Raw genomic sequence first — 20,902 nt, forward strand, 5'->3', positions numbered from 1 at the left:
AGCACACATGGCACCAAGCAGGAGACGTGAGCACTTACCTGCACCGCTGTCGTCTCGCTCAGGCCTTGTGGTCCTGCTTCCACCGCAGGGCTGGGCTCCGTGCTGTCCCGGGGGAGCGCTGTGCCACCAGCCGGCTGGGGAGGCACAGCCAGGCTCTTCCTGGCTCGTGCAACATCCGATCCCTGTGGGGAACTGCCTACACCCTGCACCAAGGAAGCACTGGGAGAGGAGAGGTGCGGAGGTGAAGAGGCTTTCTCTGGCAAAGGTGGCACTGAGCCTTCAGGGCCGGAGGAGGGGTCGGTCAGTTTGGCATCCGAGTTATCAGAGGGAAGTTGTTGTCGGAGGAGAGGTGCCGCTGTTTGGCGTGTGGGTGGGCTGCAGGCAGGCAGAGAACCCCTGGCTTCTCTGCGGGGTAGTCTAGAGGGAAAAGTGGTGGAAACAGCAGAACCTGAAGGTGAAGAGCGGTGAGAGGCTCGGAGCAAGACTGAGGAAATCTGGGCTGGAACTGAATCCACTGACTCTCCATAGAGAGACATTGTTCTCACAGAAACCTCCCGGCACGCCTGGAACATCTGAAGCTGGGACACATCCACTAGAATGCTCCCAGCTGTCGGAGACGTAACTTCTATTGCCTGCAAATGAAAAATCAGGGAACAATTACATATTGTGCACAGCTCAGCCCTTCTGAGAATGACAATTTCTAAACCTAAAGTTAATAACAGTAGGCGTGCAGGACCCCCACCCTTCTGCACAACATCAGGGAAGAATGAACAGTAAAGAGAAATTGTTACCAGAACCATCTGAGAAGATGGATATTCCATAAAATAAGGTTGTATTCCTTCCTGCTTCAGGTTTAACTCTCCTTGTTCCCTAGGCTTTCAAAGGCCATCCTTTTTTTCTTGGCCCCTCTTTCAGCTACCTTCCAAAACTCCTCCTTTTTTGACCTCTGTAGAGGAAAAACTCTTTCCATGATCCAGTGGAGGTGTCCCTGCCCATGGCAGGGAGTAGGAACTAAATGAGCCTTAAGACTCCTTCCAACCCAAACTATTCCATGATAAAGGAGCAATCACCTGGCACAGCATCCCTCTGTCTGGCACTGTGCTCCTTCAGTGCCTTGTCTCTCTTGTGCAACGCCACCATGAGTGCAGAAGGCCACTGTGAACCCAGAATATTGCTGAAGGTTCTTCACCCGTACTCGTACACTCCTCCCTTTGCCTGGTCCTAACTTAAGAAAGGGCCGGACAACTACACCTCAGATCTCACAGTCCAGAGACAAGCCCCACACAGTGGCAAAGCTGTGCATGTCTTTCTGTCCATGCCCAGTGGACTCATCGCTCACGGAGCTCACTGCTTCCCCAGAGATCAAGTCAGTGCCTCGGGTGAAACCCAGAAGGCTAACACCAATTGTCCTCTTTCGCTAGGGAAGGATCCCGCCACAGACACTCTCCCAGCTCAGTTCCACCAAGAAATTCTTTTTTGGTGTACATCAGCCAAAACAGACAGCCAAGCCCTTTCCCTTTACAGGTCAAGGGCTGTCATTGCCTCCTCACAGCAGAGGATCATAGAATGTCCTGAGTTGGAAGGGACCGACAAGGATCATTGAGTCCAACTCCTGTCCCTGCACAGGACAACCCCAACATTCACACTGTGGGGCTGAGGGTACTCCCCTCATCCCATCCCTACTCTCCCTAATCAAGAGCCCCTTCCCAGCTTTCCCAGATCCCCCTTCAGGACTGGAAGATGCTCTAAGGTCTCCTCACAGCCTTTTCTTCTCCAGGCTGAACAACTCCAACTCTCCCAGCTGTCCTGGTATGGGAGGTGCTCATCTCTGTGGGCTCCTCTGGACCCACTGGAACAGTTCCATGTCTTTCCCATGCCAAGGACTCCAGAACTGGATGCAAGGCTCCTGGTAAGGATCAGCCATAGGTCACAAGCCTGCAGCTGAGCGGCATCTCCCCACCACGCTAACAATGTGCTAATTAGAAAAGTCCTATCCAGGTAAAAAAAAAAAAAAAAAAAAAAAACGAAGTCTCCTTGCTTTTGGATTGTGGCCTTGTCTTGCTTTATCTTCACCTCAGACAAATACAGCACGTTCTGCTCATCCCTGGCCAGGTCACAGGAGCATCTCAGTGGTGTTAATGTTCATCACACTTTAGGGCTGAAGGGTACGGTCATCACAGGCTGCTTCTGCAGGCCTTGGGGCTCTGAAGTTGCTGTCTACCCCTGTCCCAGCCTCCAGCCACCCATCCACACAGCCGCCAGCCTCGCACAGCACCAGCATGATACCTTCTGTCCATCTGCATACACAGCATAACCAGTGACCCGGACCCCATTGGAAGATCCTTCAGCATCGATGGTGACAGGTAACCAGCTGATCACAAGGATACCTGGTGAGGGACCAGCTTCTACCTGGACATCCAAAGGAGCATCAGGTGTGCCTGCAAGAGACCAAAGAGATTTTCCTCTTGTTTACCTCACTAAAAGCTAAACTAAATCCTGCTTAGAACCAAAGTGAGAACTTTCGCGCCAGACTCGCCCCTGCAGAGCCGTACTAGAGTAGCCAGGCAGTCTTGGGAAATGGTAGACAGAGAAAATCAGGTGCTCTTGTTCTCCGAAAGCTTTAATGCACAAAAAAGAGAACTTTGCAAAAGTAGCTGAGGCCAAGATGCAGCAAGGTCATGGCAAACCAGATCCTCCATGCCCCGAGAGGCATGCTGCTCAAACCAGCAAAAGGGGACGTCACCCCACAGCAAATGAAAATAAAAGAGAGAATAAATTTGTAAAATAAAGGAAGAAAAACATTAAGACAGAACAGGACAGCATCTCAGGCTTGGGGACCTCAATAAACCTTGCTTCCCTTTGCCTCAAGGCTTCACAGCCACATAATGGCAGAGCGCACTGCTCCAAGCACTCCATGCCCTGCGGCAACGAGCATGGCTGCTCTGATACCTGCTAGAGGGGTAGTGAAGTGAATCACAGCCGAGTTCTGCTCCTGCCTCTCTGGGACCTCTTCCCAAGGTGTCTGCAAGGGCCGGGCCTCCAGCTTGGCAACGTACTGAGTGCTCGGCTGTAGGTTGCGGAAGATGTACCAGTAGACCCCCGGTTTTGTTACGTCACACTCCTCCCCATTGAGATACACCGCATGATTGTAGTTGCTGTTGCAGGGAAGCCACATGACCTCTGCTGATGTGGCAGTGACGCTTCGGACTTTCAGCATAGTTGGTGCCCCACAAAGGTATTGCCCCACAAAGAAAGTGCACCGCAGTTTATCAGAACTGCCTCGCTCTGTCACGCTCTGCACAGACACCCGGTAAGCCTTTGTCTTCAAGTCCAGCTTTTCAATCACTGCTTTGGTCTGCAAGCCACTCTTCACGTTTTGACGTAGTTCTTCATCCACGTAGATGTTGTAACTTTGTATGTCTGGGCTGCCAGCTGGCAAAAGGGGTGGTTCCCAGCCTACAACCACGCTTCTGGCCAGCTGCTTGATCAAAGTCAGTTTTCTTGGGTAAGGCACTGCTGTGTGACTAACAGGTTCCTCCTGGTCTCCTTCTGCTCTACTGGCCAATGGGCTGATGCTACTCTCTTCAATGGAGAAATCACTCTTATCCCCACTGCTGGTGCTTGCACTGACCAAACTTTTCTCCTGGTATGAACTATGGGTGAGATCATTCAGCTCCGAAGGCAGAAACGTCATGAGGTCATCATCTGAAATTCGCTCAACAAAATTGGAGGGGACCAGCCCTCGCCGGCCATCCATCAGCTCCCCTAAACGAAAAACAGGAAACCTGTTACCACTGCACCTACCAATCAGCCTTCCAGCCTGTGCGGGAAGACCATGCGACAGCATCTACATTAGGTCACAGCCACACTGCAGACAGCGAATGGGAAAACCACTTCTGGGAGGTTACTCCCAGCAAAGCTTCCTGCAGTTCCTAAGGCTGCCCCGGCCACAGTGAGAAGGCTCACTGCTCCGTGTTCCAGAGCCAACTCACTAGAAAGCTGTTTGGTGTAATTAGCTTAAGGGTTTTTCCTTCTTCATTATCCTATTGTTCCTCATAACAGATTTCTTGCTAACTTAAGGGTTTCTTTCTAGCCTTCCCAAACTATGCAGATGGATGATTTTAGGTCTTCTCCCCGCCATACAGGTTTGGGGGTTGTAGTACTTCCTCAAGAAAGTCCATCTTTCCAGCTCTGTATCCAGCTCTGGCCTTCTTTTTAGTTCCCTCCTTTGTTCTCCTAGTTTCTGGAATGAAAATGTCCCCGAAGGGCCCCCAGGGATGGCTGAAACCACAGCAAGAACCATCAAATCCCAGCCACGCGAGCAGTGCGTGGGGATTGCACTCGCTTTCCCCTTTCAGACACTACCTACAGCAATTCAACTGAAATCAGCGAAAGCAGAAAACATTAGTAAAGAATAACCCTTTTATTCTTTAAACAATAAACACGCAAACAAATAAATAAATAAATACATGAGAAGCTTGGAAATAGAAAGAGCGAGCGAGCCAGAACAGCGAGCAAGCAGTGCAACACAACATGCATTTGCCTCAGCTTTTGCAAAGCACCTCAGTAAATCAAGACCCTTCATCCCATTTAGTAACCCAGCTCCACAAAGGGACTCCGTGACAGATTTACAGTTCTTGGTTTCAATGCCATCTGCCCTTCAGGCAACCAGGATTAAAGATGCCAAGAGAAAAAACACACTGTACAACAACAAACAGGACAACAATTGCAGTTTGGGCTGCTCTATTCATGCCTGCTCTGCCAAAAGAGCAAGAGGGAATTGAGCCCATCGACTGCCTACGGCCTCTGCCTCACTGGGCATCACTGGGAAGAGGGAAACAGGCCATCTGCAGGTGCTCAGGGCTGAACACGTTCCTCTCCAGAGCTGGAAAGGAAACATATGGGGATGAAACCTGGAGCTCTGCTGAAAGCAGTGGCAAAATTCCCACTGAAATCATTAGAGCAGGATTTAATGTTTTAGACTGGAATTAATCATAGCGTAAATAAACCCTTTTCCAACAGAATCTGCTCTTCTTTCTAACAAACTAACTTTAGGCAGAAATCCTTTCTTTTGAGGTTACACGGGTCACTAAATTCGTCTCTAAAGTTCAACTCTCCGCAGCACTTGGGGCACATTTTGTTCTACGAAACCAGAAACATACCTTCAAAGAAGCCATCTTCATCCATGTCTCCATAGATGTAAATATACTCTCCAGCAGTCAGCGGAAGCTCTGCCTCTGGGTTCTCATTAGGTCCATCAAAAGGATTGTAGCTGAAATTTTACCAATATAAAGACTTAATTTGTGTAGGAACGTTCACAGCAACACATTCGAGAAGTGATGTTCCATGGGAGGGACCTTCTATAAGGCCCTGTAGTGACACGACAAGGGGGAACGGCTTTAAATTGGAAGGGGGAAGATTTAACCAGGCATTGCGAAGAAATTCTTCACAGTGACGGTGGGGAGGCCCTGGCCCAGGTTGCCCCGAGCAGTGGTGGCTGCCCCATCCCTGGAAGTGTTCAAGGCCAGGCTGGATAGGGCTTGGAACACTGTGATCCATTGCGAGGTGTCCCTGCCTGTGGCAGGGGGTGGAATTGGATGGGCTTTGAGGTCCCTTCCAACTCAAACCACTCCATGATTCCATGATCAGTTTACAGTTCTCTGGGACTGCCCCCGCTATTTGCAAGCAGCAAATTCTGCGAAGGTCAAGGCTCTGGATTATGGTCAAGGAATACTCCTAACATATTGCTCTGTGTTCAAACAGCGGCTAGGGATAGTTTTCCCAGGAGCAGAACAGATGTCTGTCACATCGGAAGGAACAGATCAGAGCGACTCAACAAAGTGTCTAAACAAGCTCTGAATTCCCTGAGTGCCTGCTGGGTTTGAGTGCAGCGAGGAGATGAGCTGTGGGGCTCTGCATTCTAAAACAGACACCCTTAAATCCACCCACACTTTGAACAAGTTTATGCAGACAGCTCTCAACATTGCCACGTTTAATAGTTTCAGAAAAACACCCCAAAAAACCCAAAGCATCCAAAAATCTCCCACTCATTTCAGGTCCACTTTTTCAGCCATATGAACACCATGGACAAGCACAGGACAGGATCACAGGATTCTCTTGGTTAAAACCCAAAGGGGCAGATTTGTGCAAGAAGAAAGTTACAGGGCTGAAGAAAAAGTTTCTAGCCTTTTTCTTCCTTATTATCCAACCCTCAGGACCCAAACCACACAACTGTCAGTGCCACAACCCTGCATTTTAAATGGCAGCCCAAAACCTCCACAAGTGTAACGATGATGAAAATGTTGGTGATAGGATTTGGAAGTTATACAGTTCTAGACTCTGATCCTGGAGTGAATCCGACAGCCCAGCACAGGGAAACCCCTTAGAAACACCCGTTCTCTTTGCAAGCACTGACTGCTAATCCTTGCTCTTTTAGTCTTTAGAAGGGATTTCAATGTGCTAAAGCAATGTTCTCCTCTCTGTGAGTGCAGTGAGACCTCATGGGCCCAAGACTCTGATACGAATCATAGAGTTGTGGAATGGTTTGGGTTGGAAGGCACCTCAAGGCCCATCCAGTTCCAATCTAAGGTCTCCCTGGAACCTTCTCTTCTCCAGGCTGAACAACCCCAATCCTGTCAGCCTGGCCTCAGATGGGAGGTGCTCCAGCTCTAGAGAAGAGTGTAAAGTAGGCAACAAGGAGATAACCTGTCCAACCCCACCAACCACAAGAAGTGACCCAGTACCTGTATCGAGCCAAGAACACCTGGAGCTTCGCTGGGCCTTGACTGCCTGGCTCTGGCATTAGAGAGATGCTGTCAGCATCCAGTTCTTCCATTTCACTCGCAGTGTCCACCTAAAAACATTGAAAATGAAGGACATGATACATCCCAAATCATAGCCAAAGGCTTCAAACACCATTGAACAAGTCCTCTAAGCTCATGTGTGACATCACCCTGGCCACTCCGCTAAGAACTAGCTGGAAGAATGACTTTTAAAATCAAGAAGCAGTAATACGAGGCAACAGCTCTGAGTTGGAGTTTCAGAGGTTCTAAGTCAGACATCAGGCAAAACTCCTTGCCCAGGTGGGTGATGCAGCCGTGGGACAGTTTCCTGTGAGGTAGGGGTCTCGATTCTTGAAGAACTTCGACCTTCAGCTAAGCAAAGCCAGGGCCACACTGATCCAGTATTGGTGACAATCCCACTGGAGCAGGAGATTGGACTAGAGCATCTGGAGCTTCCTTCCACCCTAAATCACCATAATTCAGCACATTCACTTCTTTCTCCCTCTAAATGGTGGTTGTCTGTGTGCAACCCAAACAGCAACCTGCACAAGGAGACCTCACAGCTCTATCGATGGCTCCAAGTCTCCAAGTGCTTTTGTTCAGGCAGTTCCCCTCCAGCATCTGTAAATACTTCAAAGGAACGGTTTTGTACTTCCAGAACACCAGAAGGCCTGACCAGTCCCAATCAAAACCCTATCTGGTCTTCACAGGCAGCCCTGCTAACAGCCAGCAGCATAGGCAGAAGGAAAGGACACAAGAGATGGGGCAAGCATGAAACTCTCCTCTCCCTGATGCAGCCCATGGGTTTCTAGTGATCGGCCCCACCCAACCTGGCCTTGAACCCCTCCAGGGATGAGGCAGCCACCACTTCTCTGGGCAATCTGGACCAGGATCTCCCCACCCTCACAGCAAAACATTTCTCCCTAAGATCTCATCTCAATTTCCCCTCTTCCAGCTCAAAACAATTCCCCTCACCCCATCCCTGCACTCCCTGGTCAAGATCCACTCATCAGTGGAGCCAAAGAGCAAACGCTGCCTCCCACACCACAAAAGTTTCATTTGCCAAATGAAATTTTAACACCTTGAGCTGTGGATGAGGGGCTCGATCACCAGGCAAAGAAGTTTGAGCCTCTTATCCACAGCTCAAGGCCAAAGCCAGCCTGGACACAGCTCCTCAGCAGGCTAATAAGAACAGTTTGTAGCCTCTGTGTGTGTTAACAGCAGCTGAGGTGTTAGGAGGAAGCTTAGCAAGAGCTTTGCACCAATGCCCTGCCCACCTCATTCCCCTTCCAAGCTCCCAGTACTCTGTCTCGCCAGTCCTTCCCCTCCCGGCGTGCAGTGATGTGTTGAAATCAGCGTCACAGACATGAGCGAACAAGGCCTTTTCCATGTTTTGCTACAGCTTTCCTCATTTTTCCCCATTTCCTTTGGGCAGCCAGGAGGGAAGCAGCACAACACTACTGGTGCTCTCAGCAAAGCACTTATTCCCTTGTGCGTAGAAAGCACGGGCCATGGAGGGGATTCCCACACTGACCTCTGGAGTCGGGCAGGATTTTGGACTATTCTGCATGGATTCTGATTTTGAAGAGCTTGACTGAGATTCTGCTTTCTTGGCGTGTTTGTGAGAACTGGGAGCAGCAACTGGGGAGCCAGCAGTGGCATCAGGCGCCCGCTGGGAGGGCTCCAGCTCATCAGCCTCTTCATTATGAGCCTTCTTTGCGCTTGGGCGAGTGAGCAATCCAGGAACCGGTGATTCTGCAATAAAATGATCCGTCTTTAGCCACGGGCAGGAGACCAGCAGTGAGCAAACACCCGTTAGAGCAGCTCCAGTCTCTAAAACATGACTCATTTCCAGACTGGACACCCTAGGTTCTCTTTGGGCAGAGAAATGCCAGGTTCTCTTGACAACTACAAAATGGACCAAAGGTATTTAGAAGAGAGAGAGACAGAGGTCCCACAAGTTAACTAAATATTTCCATTATTTCCTTTACACCTTTCCATGCACACAAATAACTCATTTGTAAACACACTCGGAAGCATCTCCAGCAATTACCTTTCTCCCAATGGGGCTGTGGGGTAGAGCTGCACAGAGCAAGAGGAAGCTCCGAAGTCACCAGCGTGGAGGTGAGAAGGTCGATTTTTCCTGTTTGAAGCCGGAATTGTTGGAGTTCCTGAGACAGGAGGCTGAACTGCTCTGTTTGACTGCGACACTGGTCTTCCAGATCTTTCACTCGGGCCTGACAGGACAGACACAAGATGAGACGCAAATCCATATAAAAACCAACAGTGAATGAGGCTCCAAACAGCCTTTGCTGCATCCATTCAGTGCATCTCAGACTCCAAGACTCTCAAGGTGTGCCAGGAATGGTCAATGAGAACTGGCAGCTCCACCGGTTCTACTCAGTTCTCCTACAGCACCTTTGCAAACCTGAGACCCATGATCTACGGGGTCTAAGATGACAGACTGCAAGCTCCATTAGCAATCACCCCTGAAATGTCTGGTTTGAACATTGATCTCCTACCCAAGCCCTGTACAAGGCCAGATGAGCTCAAAGATTAAAAAGTCTTGAAAAGAAAAAGATCAGAAAGGGTTTGCATATTTACTGGAGAATTAAAATTGTGTCTCCAAAAGGAATTACTCTCCCAATGCTCTGTCTCATCCACCACTTCAGAGGCTCCACCAAGCTCTCAAGACCTTATCCCACCACTCAGGGCCCCACTTGTCCCTCCAGGCCTTGGCTCCTCCAGGCACTGGGAAGGGTAGAGAGTGGCAGCACCCTGCCCTGTACCCAGAACCATTCCTGGACGCAGGCAGCCCATGTGCTTTGCCACCAGGTTCAACAGGGGTGACTTGTTCCATGCCGAGTACAAGCCTGCAGCATCGCAGCAAGACGAGATGCGGGGAGCCTTTGGGAAATGCTATGGAAAAGACACATTCTTACTAGAGAACCATCTGCCTGTATTTTCTAGCACTCCCTTCCTACACGTCTGGAACCAAAACACTGCTGAGTCCTGGCTGCCCCTGCACACGCCCACATTCGCCCCAGCTACACTGGAGCTCTCGGTCTGGAAGGTAAGCCTCTGAAGCCTGCCATGAAATAACTGTCTCTGAGTGGAAAGAGTTTAGCAGATGCCACCAGCAACTTCCAGAAACATCTGCATCCTCTGCTTGCTCAGAGCCCCCTCCCTGTTCACCAGGTCATGTTGTATCAGATTCCTCTGTAACTGTAAGGGTTCAAGTTTGCTTACAGGTAAGACTTTTCACATCAATTATTCTCCTCTTGTGCATCATATCTTAACAGAGAGAAGAAACCACCACCAGTAAAAGCACTGCACTGGGTTGAGGCAAGGCTTCCTTGGGCCCAACATCTGTCCCTGATCCCACCTCGGGACACAGCCTATGCCAAGAGACAGACACAGAGTAACTGCAGGACCAGAGCCGATTTTCCTGTCTTGTCTGGAGATCTGAGCCAGCAGATGCATCTGGACATTGTGTTGAACAGCATCACAATATTACCTTGCTTCTGTACGTTTGTTAATCACAGTTGAATCCACTTCTACTGATGGCCAAGCCGATAGCCTGGCTCATCCACAGTTTAATTCCAAGATATCCAATTTTTCAGGTGTCTTTTGGATCTTGTGCTATTCAACCCAACATACAAATGTCCCTTAAGTCTTGCCACCATGTCACACACAACGCACACTCCTAGTGGGCTCACAGAGGTTCACGCACAGCTGGGCAAGCAGCAGTGTCTAGGGCAGCACTAGGAAGCAGGGAGACAAGGAAGAGGAGCCTACGGACATGGCCAGGAGCATCAGGGAACCAGCAGGAACCAAGCCCCAGACACAGAGGAGAGCCCATAGTGGCTACACCCAACCCGAAAGAGTAAAAAGAGGAGTCCCACACCAATGGAGACTAAGGAGCATGGTCACCAGAAGAGGCTGCAAGAGCAGGGAGCAGAGCTTGGTGGGATCGCTTTAACCACCAGAGTTCGGGACCTTACTCTGAGTTTCCACACCAAGCTAGACTCAACCACAACCAGCTCAGCTGTGTTGTCTAGACACTTTCCTTCTTGGCTGCTCTGTTGTGCTTCTCCTACACATGACATTCCCATCCAGAATGCCTCTTGACACCTCTCTCTGTATCTTCTGATGCATGTTCTAGAGATCAGAGAAACACAACTCTGCATAGTAGGGAACTCTGCAGTCAGTCCAACTCATGCCTAATAGCAGGGCTGCACCGAAGGGATTAAAGGATCCATAACTCCACCCCAACGTGGGTGCTGGTTCTACACGATGCATGCATACCTGAGAAACATCCTTGTGTGGCTCCCAATCCCTTTCCTAAAAAATCCCGAAGCTGTGCTTTTCCTTTTGACCAGACTTGTGAATTAGGCTAACATCTTAAAAACCCACCCTACCTCACTATTGTCTTTTTCCTGCTACAACAGCTCATTCCGAGCCTGTTGCCATGCAGGTTTGGTCACGGCTGCTCTCCTCCATGTCCGTGCAAGATCACCTGTCAGTTCATCTCCTGTTACTCGTGAGATTTTCTCACGGGTCTTTGCAGTCTGAAAAGCACCTGTTGAAAGCATTTTCTGTCAGCTACAAACCCTGTACCAGCCTTCTTTGCAAATCAGTTAGACCAGGCCAGCAGCACGGCTCTGAGACCAGAACTCTGTTAGGTTCCACCTCTTCCATGAAAACCATTACCCACAACCTCTGCTTCCCCCATGCCAGGCCAATTACAAAGCCAACAGGATCTTTTCTCCTGGCACTTTCCACTGCTTTTGGGTTTTGAAGAAAATGTTCACCCCTGGACTACAAGGAGTTCCTAGAAGTCCTTCAGATGTACGTGAGGCAGGGAGAAGGTGCACAGCTGGGCAAATTAAAAAAGCTGGAATGCCAAAAAAGTAAAGCTTCTAATCTGGTTGGTGGAGAAAGCAAAGCATTTCAACAGAAAAGCAGCTGCTCCATCAAACCAACCAGCGGCAGCTCCTTTAATGGCATTTGTTTCTTGGTGGGACACTCTTGCAGTCCTTTTCAGGGCACATGGTAAAACAAGAATATCAAGTGACCTGCCAAAGTCAGGACAAAGAGAGAAATGTCCTGGCTGACCAGGATCATAGAAGTACCTGCATGCAATCCAAGTACTCTGGCAGCACGTAGAAAAGCAAAGAGAGACACGAAACCAAGTCAGCAGTTAGAGCAGTTAGAGACTCAACAATCCACCAAAGAGAGCCCAACCCTCCCTTTGAACGCAATTGTTTTCTTGCTGACTCACAGGGGTCTGCCTAGCTCCATGCTGAGATTCCCACCTCATTCTCACAAGTATCTGCTTTCTAAGCCAAAGCTGAACCCCCAATCCCAAATGCATGAATAAGGTAACCAGGCACTGTTTGAGGCCTCAAACCTCAATGTGCAGTGAGAGTCAGTGCTAAATTTTAAGTCTTCTTTTCCCAGCACACTGCAACCCCCATAAAATCAATTGAATGGACACTTTCCTGGGTCGGAGACCAAAGAGTGTAGGCATCAAGGAGAATTGCTACAGAACTTCCTTCCATGATCAAACCCCTCCAGCACTCCATCCTGAGCAGAGACAGTCCTTCTGCCCATGGTGCCTCCACACACAGAAACCCATCCCGTACCTCTGCTCACCCCAGTGCTGTCTCAGTTGTGGAACTGGAGGAGCAGATGGCAGGTCTGACTGATGCAAGAGCAGCACCCACATCAGCTCTGACCCCGTCTCTGCAGCCAAGAGGAGAAGCCCCAGATACAAAATGTCACTTCCACATGATATTCACCCAGTCTGCAGCAATTTCAGTCCCATTCAGTAGGAGCCCAGCAGTCCTGGGCTCTCCAGTTTAGATACAGGCCAGACTCCCTTCAAAGAGGATGCTATTTGCAGCCAGGGAGCAATCTCCTCCATCAAGGAGTCCATCTACATCCTCCATCTCCTCATCATCTCACTCAGCTCTCCTGGGCTCCCAGCAGCCACAGAGGTGCTGCATTGCAGCGCGCACAGGTGGTGACGCTGCTGTCTCTGACTGTGTGTCACCACTACGGACAGGTCTTGCTGTTCGGTGTTGAACAAGCAACACATTCTGTTGGGTCGCAGATGATTTGTACTTCAGAAAATGTCAGTGGACTGAGCGAGCAGCAGCTGCCCCCTTGCCATTCACACCTCACCCAACTTTCCACCACTGTATCACCATGTCCAGTTCTGGGGTTTGGGACTTTGACTTTGCAGGGCATCCAGGAACCCACAGCCAAGGGTTCTCTCCAAAGTCATCCTGAGATAATGCAAATCAAACTCGAAACAGTGCTCTCGGCACATCCACTAGGCTGCACCAATAAGCTGTTTGCCACCACAGCAAAGCCTGTTCTGTATGGATCCCTGAGATCTCACATAGCCAACCCCAGCCCAGCAAACAGGACCTTCCACAAACTGCAGCACTTGTCATGCTCAGGCAAAGGTCACACTGCTCCTTTTTTTTGCCCCTAATAAAAAGCATAGAGCACATACAAAAGAAATTCCAAATCACATGGACACAAGTATTGTTCCTCCCTGGAAGACCCTGGAAAATGGAGCAGGCCAATTTGAGGTTGGTCACTTAATGCATCCCTGAAAGAGCTGCTGGGCACACTCTGAATGAAGTAACCTGCCTGAGGACTGAGCAGGCCAGGATTGATACCCAGACACTTTGACCGCAAAGACTACTCTGCCAGCACAACCAATACCTGTTCAAAGCAGCAACGTGTTGTGTCCCATCAAGATGCCAATGCATTTTGCTCAAGAGCCAACAATACTCAGGCCATCAAGAAAGCTGACATCAAGAACAAAAGATACCAAATCTGCAGCCACTGATCCATCATTCTCTTCTGCTTACCTCTAGAAGCTGTACTGCTCCTTCATGTTCTCTTTTTGCCTCTGCCTGTGCCTAGGAAGGAATAAGAAATGGAATAAGAAAGAAGCCTCCCGAAGTTCCCTTCTACTGTCATCACCACCTTGATACACTGTTAGAGATTTAAAACGCCGTACAGACTAACTTTGGCCTTTGGACAGACAGCACCTTGAGTTCAGACCTGCCATCCATGAGAAAAGCCCTTCACTTTGCCCAGGTACCAGAGCTTGCCCAGACACAGACACTCTTCCCTGGTTTACTTTATCCTGTAAACTCACACATGACTCTTATGTGCACCGCATTCCAAGGAAACAAGGCCCCGCCACTTTCCCGGATTCAGAGAGTAAAGCGTCCATCCTCTCCCATGCTGCATACCTGCTGCAGCCGTCTGACTTCCTCTTGCTTCTTCCTGAAGGACTAAGCAGCCGCTTCCTTGTGCTCAACCTCCAGCTGCTGCCTTCGCTCAGCCACATTTCTCATGTGCTGCGGAAGAAGACACAGACAGCTGAGGGTGACATCACTGAACACTGCCCTGGGAGCCATTACGGGCCATGAAGACATGGCCTCTGCTTCATGGCGGCATCAAACAGAGGAGGAAGCAGAAGCTCTTACCACAGCCCAGGCAACACAGGCAAAGACAACTCTAAACCAGTGAGACTGCCTTATTTCCCCTCCCACCCCAATCCCTGCAGCAGCCTTTCTGCCCACTTTGGAAGGCCATGTTCCAGGATCCTGCAGAAAGCAGAATTCCCAACAGAAGCACAGAGACAAAAGAGCGGACAAAAAAAAAGCAAAGAGACAATATGTGCCATCCGAAAGCAAGCACTGAGTGTCTGGACAGTCCTTCAGCAACGTAGGCCCTACTGACCTTCAGCACCTGCTCTAGATTTCTCCAGCTTGGTTTGGAGTCCTTGATTCGTCTGAATTACTGAATCCCCGTTCCTTAGTAACCAAAACAACCTGCAATTTCAGGTCAGCATTCTCAGATTCAACCTGAAGAGAGAGGATCTGCAATTAGCACAAGTAACTGTAGGTATTTCTTGTACAAATAACAGACGACTACTCCTGTATCTCAACGGGCTGTTTTGCAAACCTGCTTTCTACCTGGAATGACCCCAAAATTCATGAACTTCTTTCTCCCTCTGGCTTCCACTCAAAACAAACACACATAGTTTTGTATCAACCTACAATGTGCCTGGACACTTTACCTGCACTGCTTCTCCTACGGGACTTGGCTCTGCTTTCCTTCTGCAGGAATGAAGGGATCGGGATAAACAGGCTACAGCCTGGAGAGATACAAAAAGGCCACAAAGGTCTGCAAGCTCTTTTCATCCCAGGTGGTAGGATTAAACACAGAGCAGTACAGACAGACCCCGGCAGCCTGTTGCAATGGGACATTCCAGCAATCTGTTTTTGGTTCTGGAGTGCACTGTGACTTGGTGACTATTAACAGTGCAGATAATCAAGTGAAACAAACACTCCCACTTAGCAACAGTTATCAAATGTGTGGGGAAGTCTTATGTTTGGTGAAAACTTGATGACTGACACACGGGACAGACAAGTAAGTGGCTTCCTAACTCTTGTGCATTGCATTTGTCCAGAGAAGCTGGGAAGAAACTCATGGAGGATCTTCAGTGGAGTACCAACTCCTCCACCACTGACACCTACAACATGTTCCTAGAACCCAATCACCCAAGGCGCAGCCACCCTCCCCTGAAATCTGCTCTGCAAACTGAACAATGCCATGAATATCCTGCCTTTCTCCCAGCACCTGAAGCTTTTGGGGTGTCCATTCGGCAAAGGGCAGCTCTGAACTGTGGGGCGGAGAGGGCGCTTTCTGCCCTGCCCCATCATCAGCCACCAAAACCCCTCTTTGAGGATGACAAAAACAATGTCAGAGTTGCCTGAGGACTTTTGACACACATTGCATTGCTTGCAGCAATGGGTTCTGCTCTGCTATCCCTCTGCCCAGCGTGCTGCTGTCCCCATCAACTCCTGCCTGCCTTTGGTTACCAACTCATTAACAAGTTACCACGGGTAATCCAAGTATGGACTGAAGTAAGGACAAATCAGCTCGCTGAAGTCTTGGGATACTCTGTCATAAAAAGAGGACAGTGAGCCTGCTCTGCTTACAGGACACTTGTGGGTGCACAGGACAGGAAGGTCCACAGACAGGCACACAACCTGAAACCCCAGCATGCTAGCAAGTTCTTCTCAGCAAGCTTTGAGAGGAGCTAATGCTCTGTCTGACAAAGACGCTGCCTTTTACCTGTCCTGCCCATCCAGCCTTCTCATTCAGCTGCAAGTTCTCTTCGGAGAGCCGTGCATTTTCACTTTGTACCTCCTGCAGCTGGATCTCCTGTCCAGAAATAACAACCGTTACCACACCAAAGCCCTCAGACGAACCCCCAGATTATTCTGCTGCGCAGCTCCACTGCTCCCATTGCCTGATGGTGCAGGATGCTGATGGGATGCTGCTCGAGGGAAGAGAAGGCAACAGCACTCAAGAAGATACCAGCCTTATGCCAGCTGACTCTCTTATGTTTCTTCTCCTAATTACATAGCCCTTAAAGCCCAGAATGACCAAAACATTTCCTTGTCCGATTCCCAGCTCCAGTGTCACATTATTTATATGCTGCTGTCCAGAAGTTTTAAACTCTAGTCTAAAAACCAGGATTCATTCTGAAGCTAAGAAAGCAACGTGAGACACCTATCACTCTACTTAAGAGAACAGGGTCTGAGCAGGCAGGAGGCCATGGACATGCGGAGAGGACGCTGACTGAGTCTGTCAGGTTCAGTCCACCTGCAGTAACTTGTACACCATTAGAGGAATTCAATAGCTTCATTGTCACATATGACCCACAGACACATATTCCAGTGTTTTTATGGACCATCAAATCCTCATCAACCTTATAAGAGGTGGCTGAGGAACTGGAATGTTTAGCCTGGAGAAAAGGTGGCTGAGGGAAGACCTCATCACCGTCTACAACTGCGGAAAGGAAGGTGCTGATCTTTTCTCCCAAGTAACAAGCGATAGGACAGGAGGAAACAGCCTCAAGTTGCACCAGGGGATGTTTAGATGGATACTGGGGAAAATTTCTTCCCAGAAGGGTTCACAGGCACCGGCAGAGGCTGTCCAGGCAGTGGTGGAGTCCCCCGTCCCTGGAGGGGTTTAAAAGACAGATGAATGAGGTGCTCAGGGATGGTTTACAGGTACAGTTGGACTTGATGATCTCAAAAGTCTTTTCCAACCAAACAATTCTATGATTCTATGACTCTATGATTCAGTGAAATATTTTCTGGCTCTCCCTAGAGCCAACTCCCTGTGTGCACAGAGTCTTAGCCCCAATATTTCAAGGTGAGTTGGTCCCCTTTGTCCTGGAAAAGCTACAGTGAAACGACCAATTTATTTCTTAAACACCCAATTCTAACCTTGACAATGAGGCTGCACTCTGTATTGTGAAATGCACACAACGTGGAGCTGTGCAATAGAACTGAGCTGAAGAAGGGCCACATAGATGATCTGAGGGCTGGAGGGCCTCCTCTGCTACCAGGCCAGGCTGAGAGAGTTGGGTTGTTCATCCTGGAGAAGAGAAGGCTGTGGGGAGACCTCAGAACAGCTTTCCAGTATTGAAAAGGGCTCCAGGAAAGCTGGGGAGGAGCATAACACATCTGTTCAGCAGGGAAGCAGCCCTGGGAGAATTCATACACTGTCAGAGTCACTAATGCCACTGGTGCTGCTCAGCAAAGCACAAACAGAAGGGAGAAATCCAGATGCTGTGACAGGACCTCCAAAACCTCCGTGAAACCAAACAGAGGGAAGGTTGTGTGACTGCCATCCCAAGAAGAAGAAATCTTTCTATACTTATCCAGAGTGAGTGTGACAATTATAAGTGTATCTCAGACCAGCAAAGGCCACGGAGTTTCATCCAGTGATTTATGCAGCTACATTCTACTCACAGCCAGCTGAAAAACTACATGAACGATTCCAGCCTCAAGGGCTGGAGCCTCAAATTTGTGACTGTTCAATTAAGAGAAAGACTGCAAATTCATTACAAAGATAAACCAAAGAGAAGCCAAGAGAGGCACGCAGCAGCCTAGCTCCCCCAGTACATGCACAGCAGCAGGCAACGAGAACACTTACCAGTTCTTTGCATCTTTTATGCTTTTTCCTCACTTCATGCTCAAGGTTTTTCACATTTTTTTGCGCTTTTTCTTGAGTTCAAATTCCTGCACGAAACAAGTGTAAGTAGAGGAGCAAGCCCACAGCCTTACAAAGCAGAAGAAATTCAAGTCCCGCTTCTCAGACCCAATTCAGCATTCACTATTTTATTTTGTTGAGAAGATCTCAATGTGACAAACATAAGCAATACAAAAAAAAAAAAAAAGGAATCCTCTTTGGTTTCTGTAAAAGGCAGCAAACCAAAAACACTTCTCAAGAGAGACTTTTATTCCTCTCTTCCCCAAGACTTTCATTATCTGGAAACAGTTCTCTGTTTCCCATCTGCACAGCTTTCTCCTGTTTATATAGAATGGGATGGAGGATGGAATGTGGGGGACAAAAAGTCAGAGCCGTGCAAAATATGCAGCTTAAACAGTAGGTGTGCTACCTTAGCTCTTATTCTAATCCAAATGACAGCTAACATAGAGGAGACATTCTCTGGGTCTGGACCTTTATCTGCTGCCACTTGTGGTTCCTCAGATGGACAGGAGCCGCTACACCTTGCTGTGAACTGCCTGGTTTGCTGCAATAATTCACAAGCGACACATTCCTCACATGCCAGCTCTCCCAGGTCAGTCATATCTGGTCCCAGGTCAAAGATCACCACACCAGCATGGAATCCATCACGTATTTTTCCCTCCCATTTCAGTGTGACGTAGTTCCCCAACAGCCCAACGCCTGGAGCTGCCCCCCAGCATCACTCTCCATGTAGATGGTCTGTGTTTGTCCACTCATTCCCCAAGCTTCCCGTTTCTGAAGAGCAGTTGCACCTGAAAAGCTTTTGGTCCCTAAAATCTCTGCCTGGATTCCCATGGATGAAAACCCCAAGAAAAAGTGTTGCACTGCTTCACCAAACCAAGGCCACAACTCACCAGCTGCTGTATCTGTCGGCTGCTCTCTGGGTCTGTTATTGCATTTTGGGGAGGGAAGTTTTCATGGCCTTCAGGGGCAGGTCCCAGCAGCTGTGTACTCGCTTCCACCTGGAAAGCAAGCGAGACACCAGAGAGGTCAGGGAGAGCCAGGACCACAGAGCACACCCTGCACATCAAGGGAGAAAAGGCTCTTCCAGAAGCCCTGGAAGGGAGAGCAACACTCCACATGGAATCCAGGCTCTGAAGGGCACCACTGGAGATGGAGAAAGGCAAACATCACGCCAGGTATGTTTCAGGCACCAGACCTGCTCTGGGAGCTTTCTGGAGCCCAGTGTCAATCAACCCCGCTTAACCAAGCTACCCACATGCAACAAGAGGCTCCAGAAGGTTCTCAGATCCGAGTTCCCGTTTGTGCCTCACCTAATTGTTCAATAGAAGGCATCAGCAACACCTCTCCTGGCCCTCTCCAAAGCAATAAAAAGAAGATGGTCAGAAGGGAGAACGCAACCCTCACAAACAGCAGGGAGCAGAAATCAGCGATCTCAGAATCAAAAGGGAAGAGCAGACAAAGAATAGCAAGAAAGTGAGCATCCCACCTCAGCCAGCAGCCGAGGACTGAAACACCAGAAGATGGGCGATACCTGCCACCACCAGACCAGACTAAAGGAGACACTGCTCTGTACACATTTGCACACAAGATTCTAACAAACTCCCTTATAATCTGGGCTACAGACAAACACACCTTTAACGACCTGAATTTCCACTCAGCTGATATTTGACTGCATTTTCTTGCCCCCATGACAGCAGAGCAAGGTCTGAGGCAAAGAGAAGAAAGAGGGTATGAAAATGTTCTATTTTAAATGCTGAATTTACAATTTTTTTTTAATAAGTAGATTTTAGCATCACCAAAGCCAACTTGTACAGTGAGCACGCAGCAGGATTTTGACAGTTCATCACAGCCCTTAACCTTTAGCTGGGCTCTCGGCAGGAGCACAATTTCTCCTTTCCCTTTGTACACCTCTGGTCCTGAGGGATTCATGTTCCACAGCCTGAACCCCCTTTACAGCCAGCCAGCAGGACAGGGACTAAACACTAGACCTAAAACAACACTTCTTTTCCCTGTTTTAGGCTGGACACTCTGGGTTTAACTAGGTCCATATCCAAGGCTCCACTGCTGAAAGCCAGGAAACCTGAAGAGATTAAACTCAAGCCCAGGCTACCAAGGCTTTCACGGATCTAATTTCCTCTCAAGAACAACGACACGCCCCAGCCACATGCCCATACAGTGTTATTTTTTTAGCAGAACCCATACTCATCACCGTATTAAATAACCAATAAATGGGACTGGCACTGATCACAAAGAGCACGCTGTGACCTGGGGCTGTCCACCTCATTCCCAGCAGGGACTGGAAGATGCTCAAGACACAAGCCAGATGCAAGGGACCTGTTCGGTCACTGCAGAATGGCTGCTTTCCACCGCCAGTGCTCTCCTGGCACGCGCCTAGGCTGGCAGAAAACCCTGCGAGGAGCAGGATGGGGCTGTACCACCAATCCACACACGCCGGCTCTGTCCGCACATGATCAGAAAGTTTAAAGCATACAAAAGAGTAAATGAAAAATGTTGCAAGCTTTCTAGAAAGCCCTGCCCTTGGCACACAGAGAAGAGCATCACAATCCTGCCCTTAAAGAACCAACAGAGCATCTCCCACCTAACCCTGGCCCACTCCTCAGCTGTGCCAGAGCAGCTCCACGTGGCATCAGGCAGGGCTGGAGCAGAAAACTGCGGCAGGTTTCCAGACAAAGGGGAGGAACGCTGGGTTTCCCAGGTTGTTTTTAACTCTGATCCACCACGTACCACTAACCAACATGGGTTGTTCCGACACAAGGGAAGGGGCAGTGGGAACTGCTCCTTAGCCAGCACGTCCATCAAAAGAAACCCCTGCTGAGTTATGATTTGTCATTATAGAGATAAGTATCAACCTAAGCAAAGAAGTGCAGGAATCAGAAAGAGAACAGAGAAATGGGATTTTCCAAGGACACTGAGAGGAAAAGCTTGCACTTTACCCTATGAGGAAGTTCTTTGAGAGCCAGGGAATTCTGCACAGATGCACCATGCTGGGA

General features: G+C 49.1%; 1 protein-coding gene across 1 annotated transcript in view; it reads right to left on the reverse strand.

Moving 5' to 3' along the window:
* TSPOAP1 (TSPO associated protein 1) overlaps window positions 1-20,902 on the reverse strand; it is a 67,660-nt gene that overhangs the window by 24,876 nt on the left and 21,882 nt on the right. The window contains 16 exon segments of the mRNA XM_054085267.1: window positions 39-632; window positions 2,287-2,438; window positions 2,950-3,765; window positions 5,163-5,272; window positions 6,744-6,853; window positions 8,317-8,537; window positions 8,836-9,019; window positions 13,673-13,723; window positions 14,063-14,170; window positions 14,556-14,576; window positions 14,578-14,622; window positions 14,624-14,680; window positions 15,957-16,046; window positions 17,832-17,885; window positions 17,888-17,917; window positions 18,782-18,889. Coding sequence (XP_053941242.1) covers window positions 39-632; window positions 2,287-2,438; window positions 2,950-3,765; window positions 5,163-5,272; window positions 6,744-6,853; window positions 8,317-8,537; window positions 8,836-9,019; window positions 13,673-13,723; window positions 14,063-14,170; window positions 14,556-14,576; window positions 14,578-14,622; window positions 14,624-14,680; window positions 15,957-16,046; window positions 17,832-17,885; window positions 17,888-17,917; window positions 18,782-18,889 — 2,751 coding nt within the window.

The sequence above is a fragment of the Cuculus canorus genome, chromosome 20 (assembly GCF_017976375.1).
Source record: "Cuculus canorus isolate bCucCan1 chromosome 20, bCucCan1.pri, whole genome shotgun sequence".
Classification (NCBI taxonomy): Eukaryota; Metazoa; Chordata; class Aves; order Cuculiformes; family Cuculidae; genus Cuculus; species Cuculus canorus.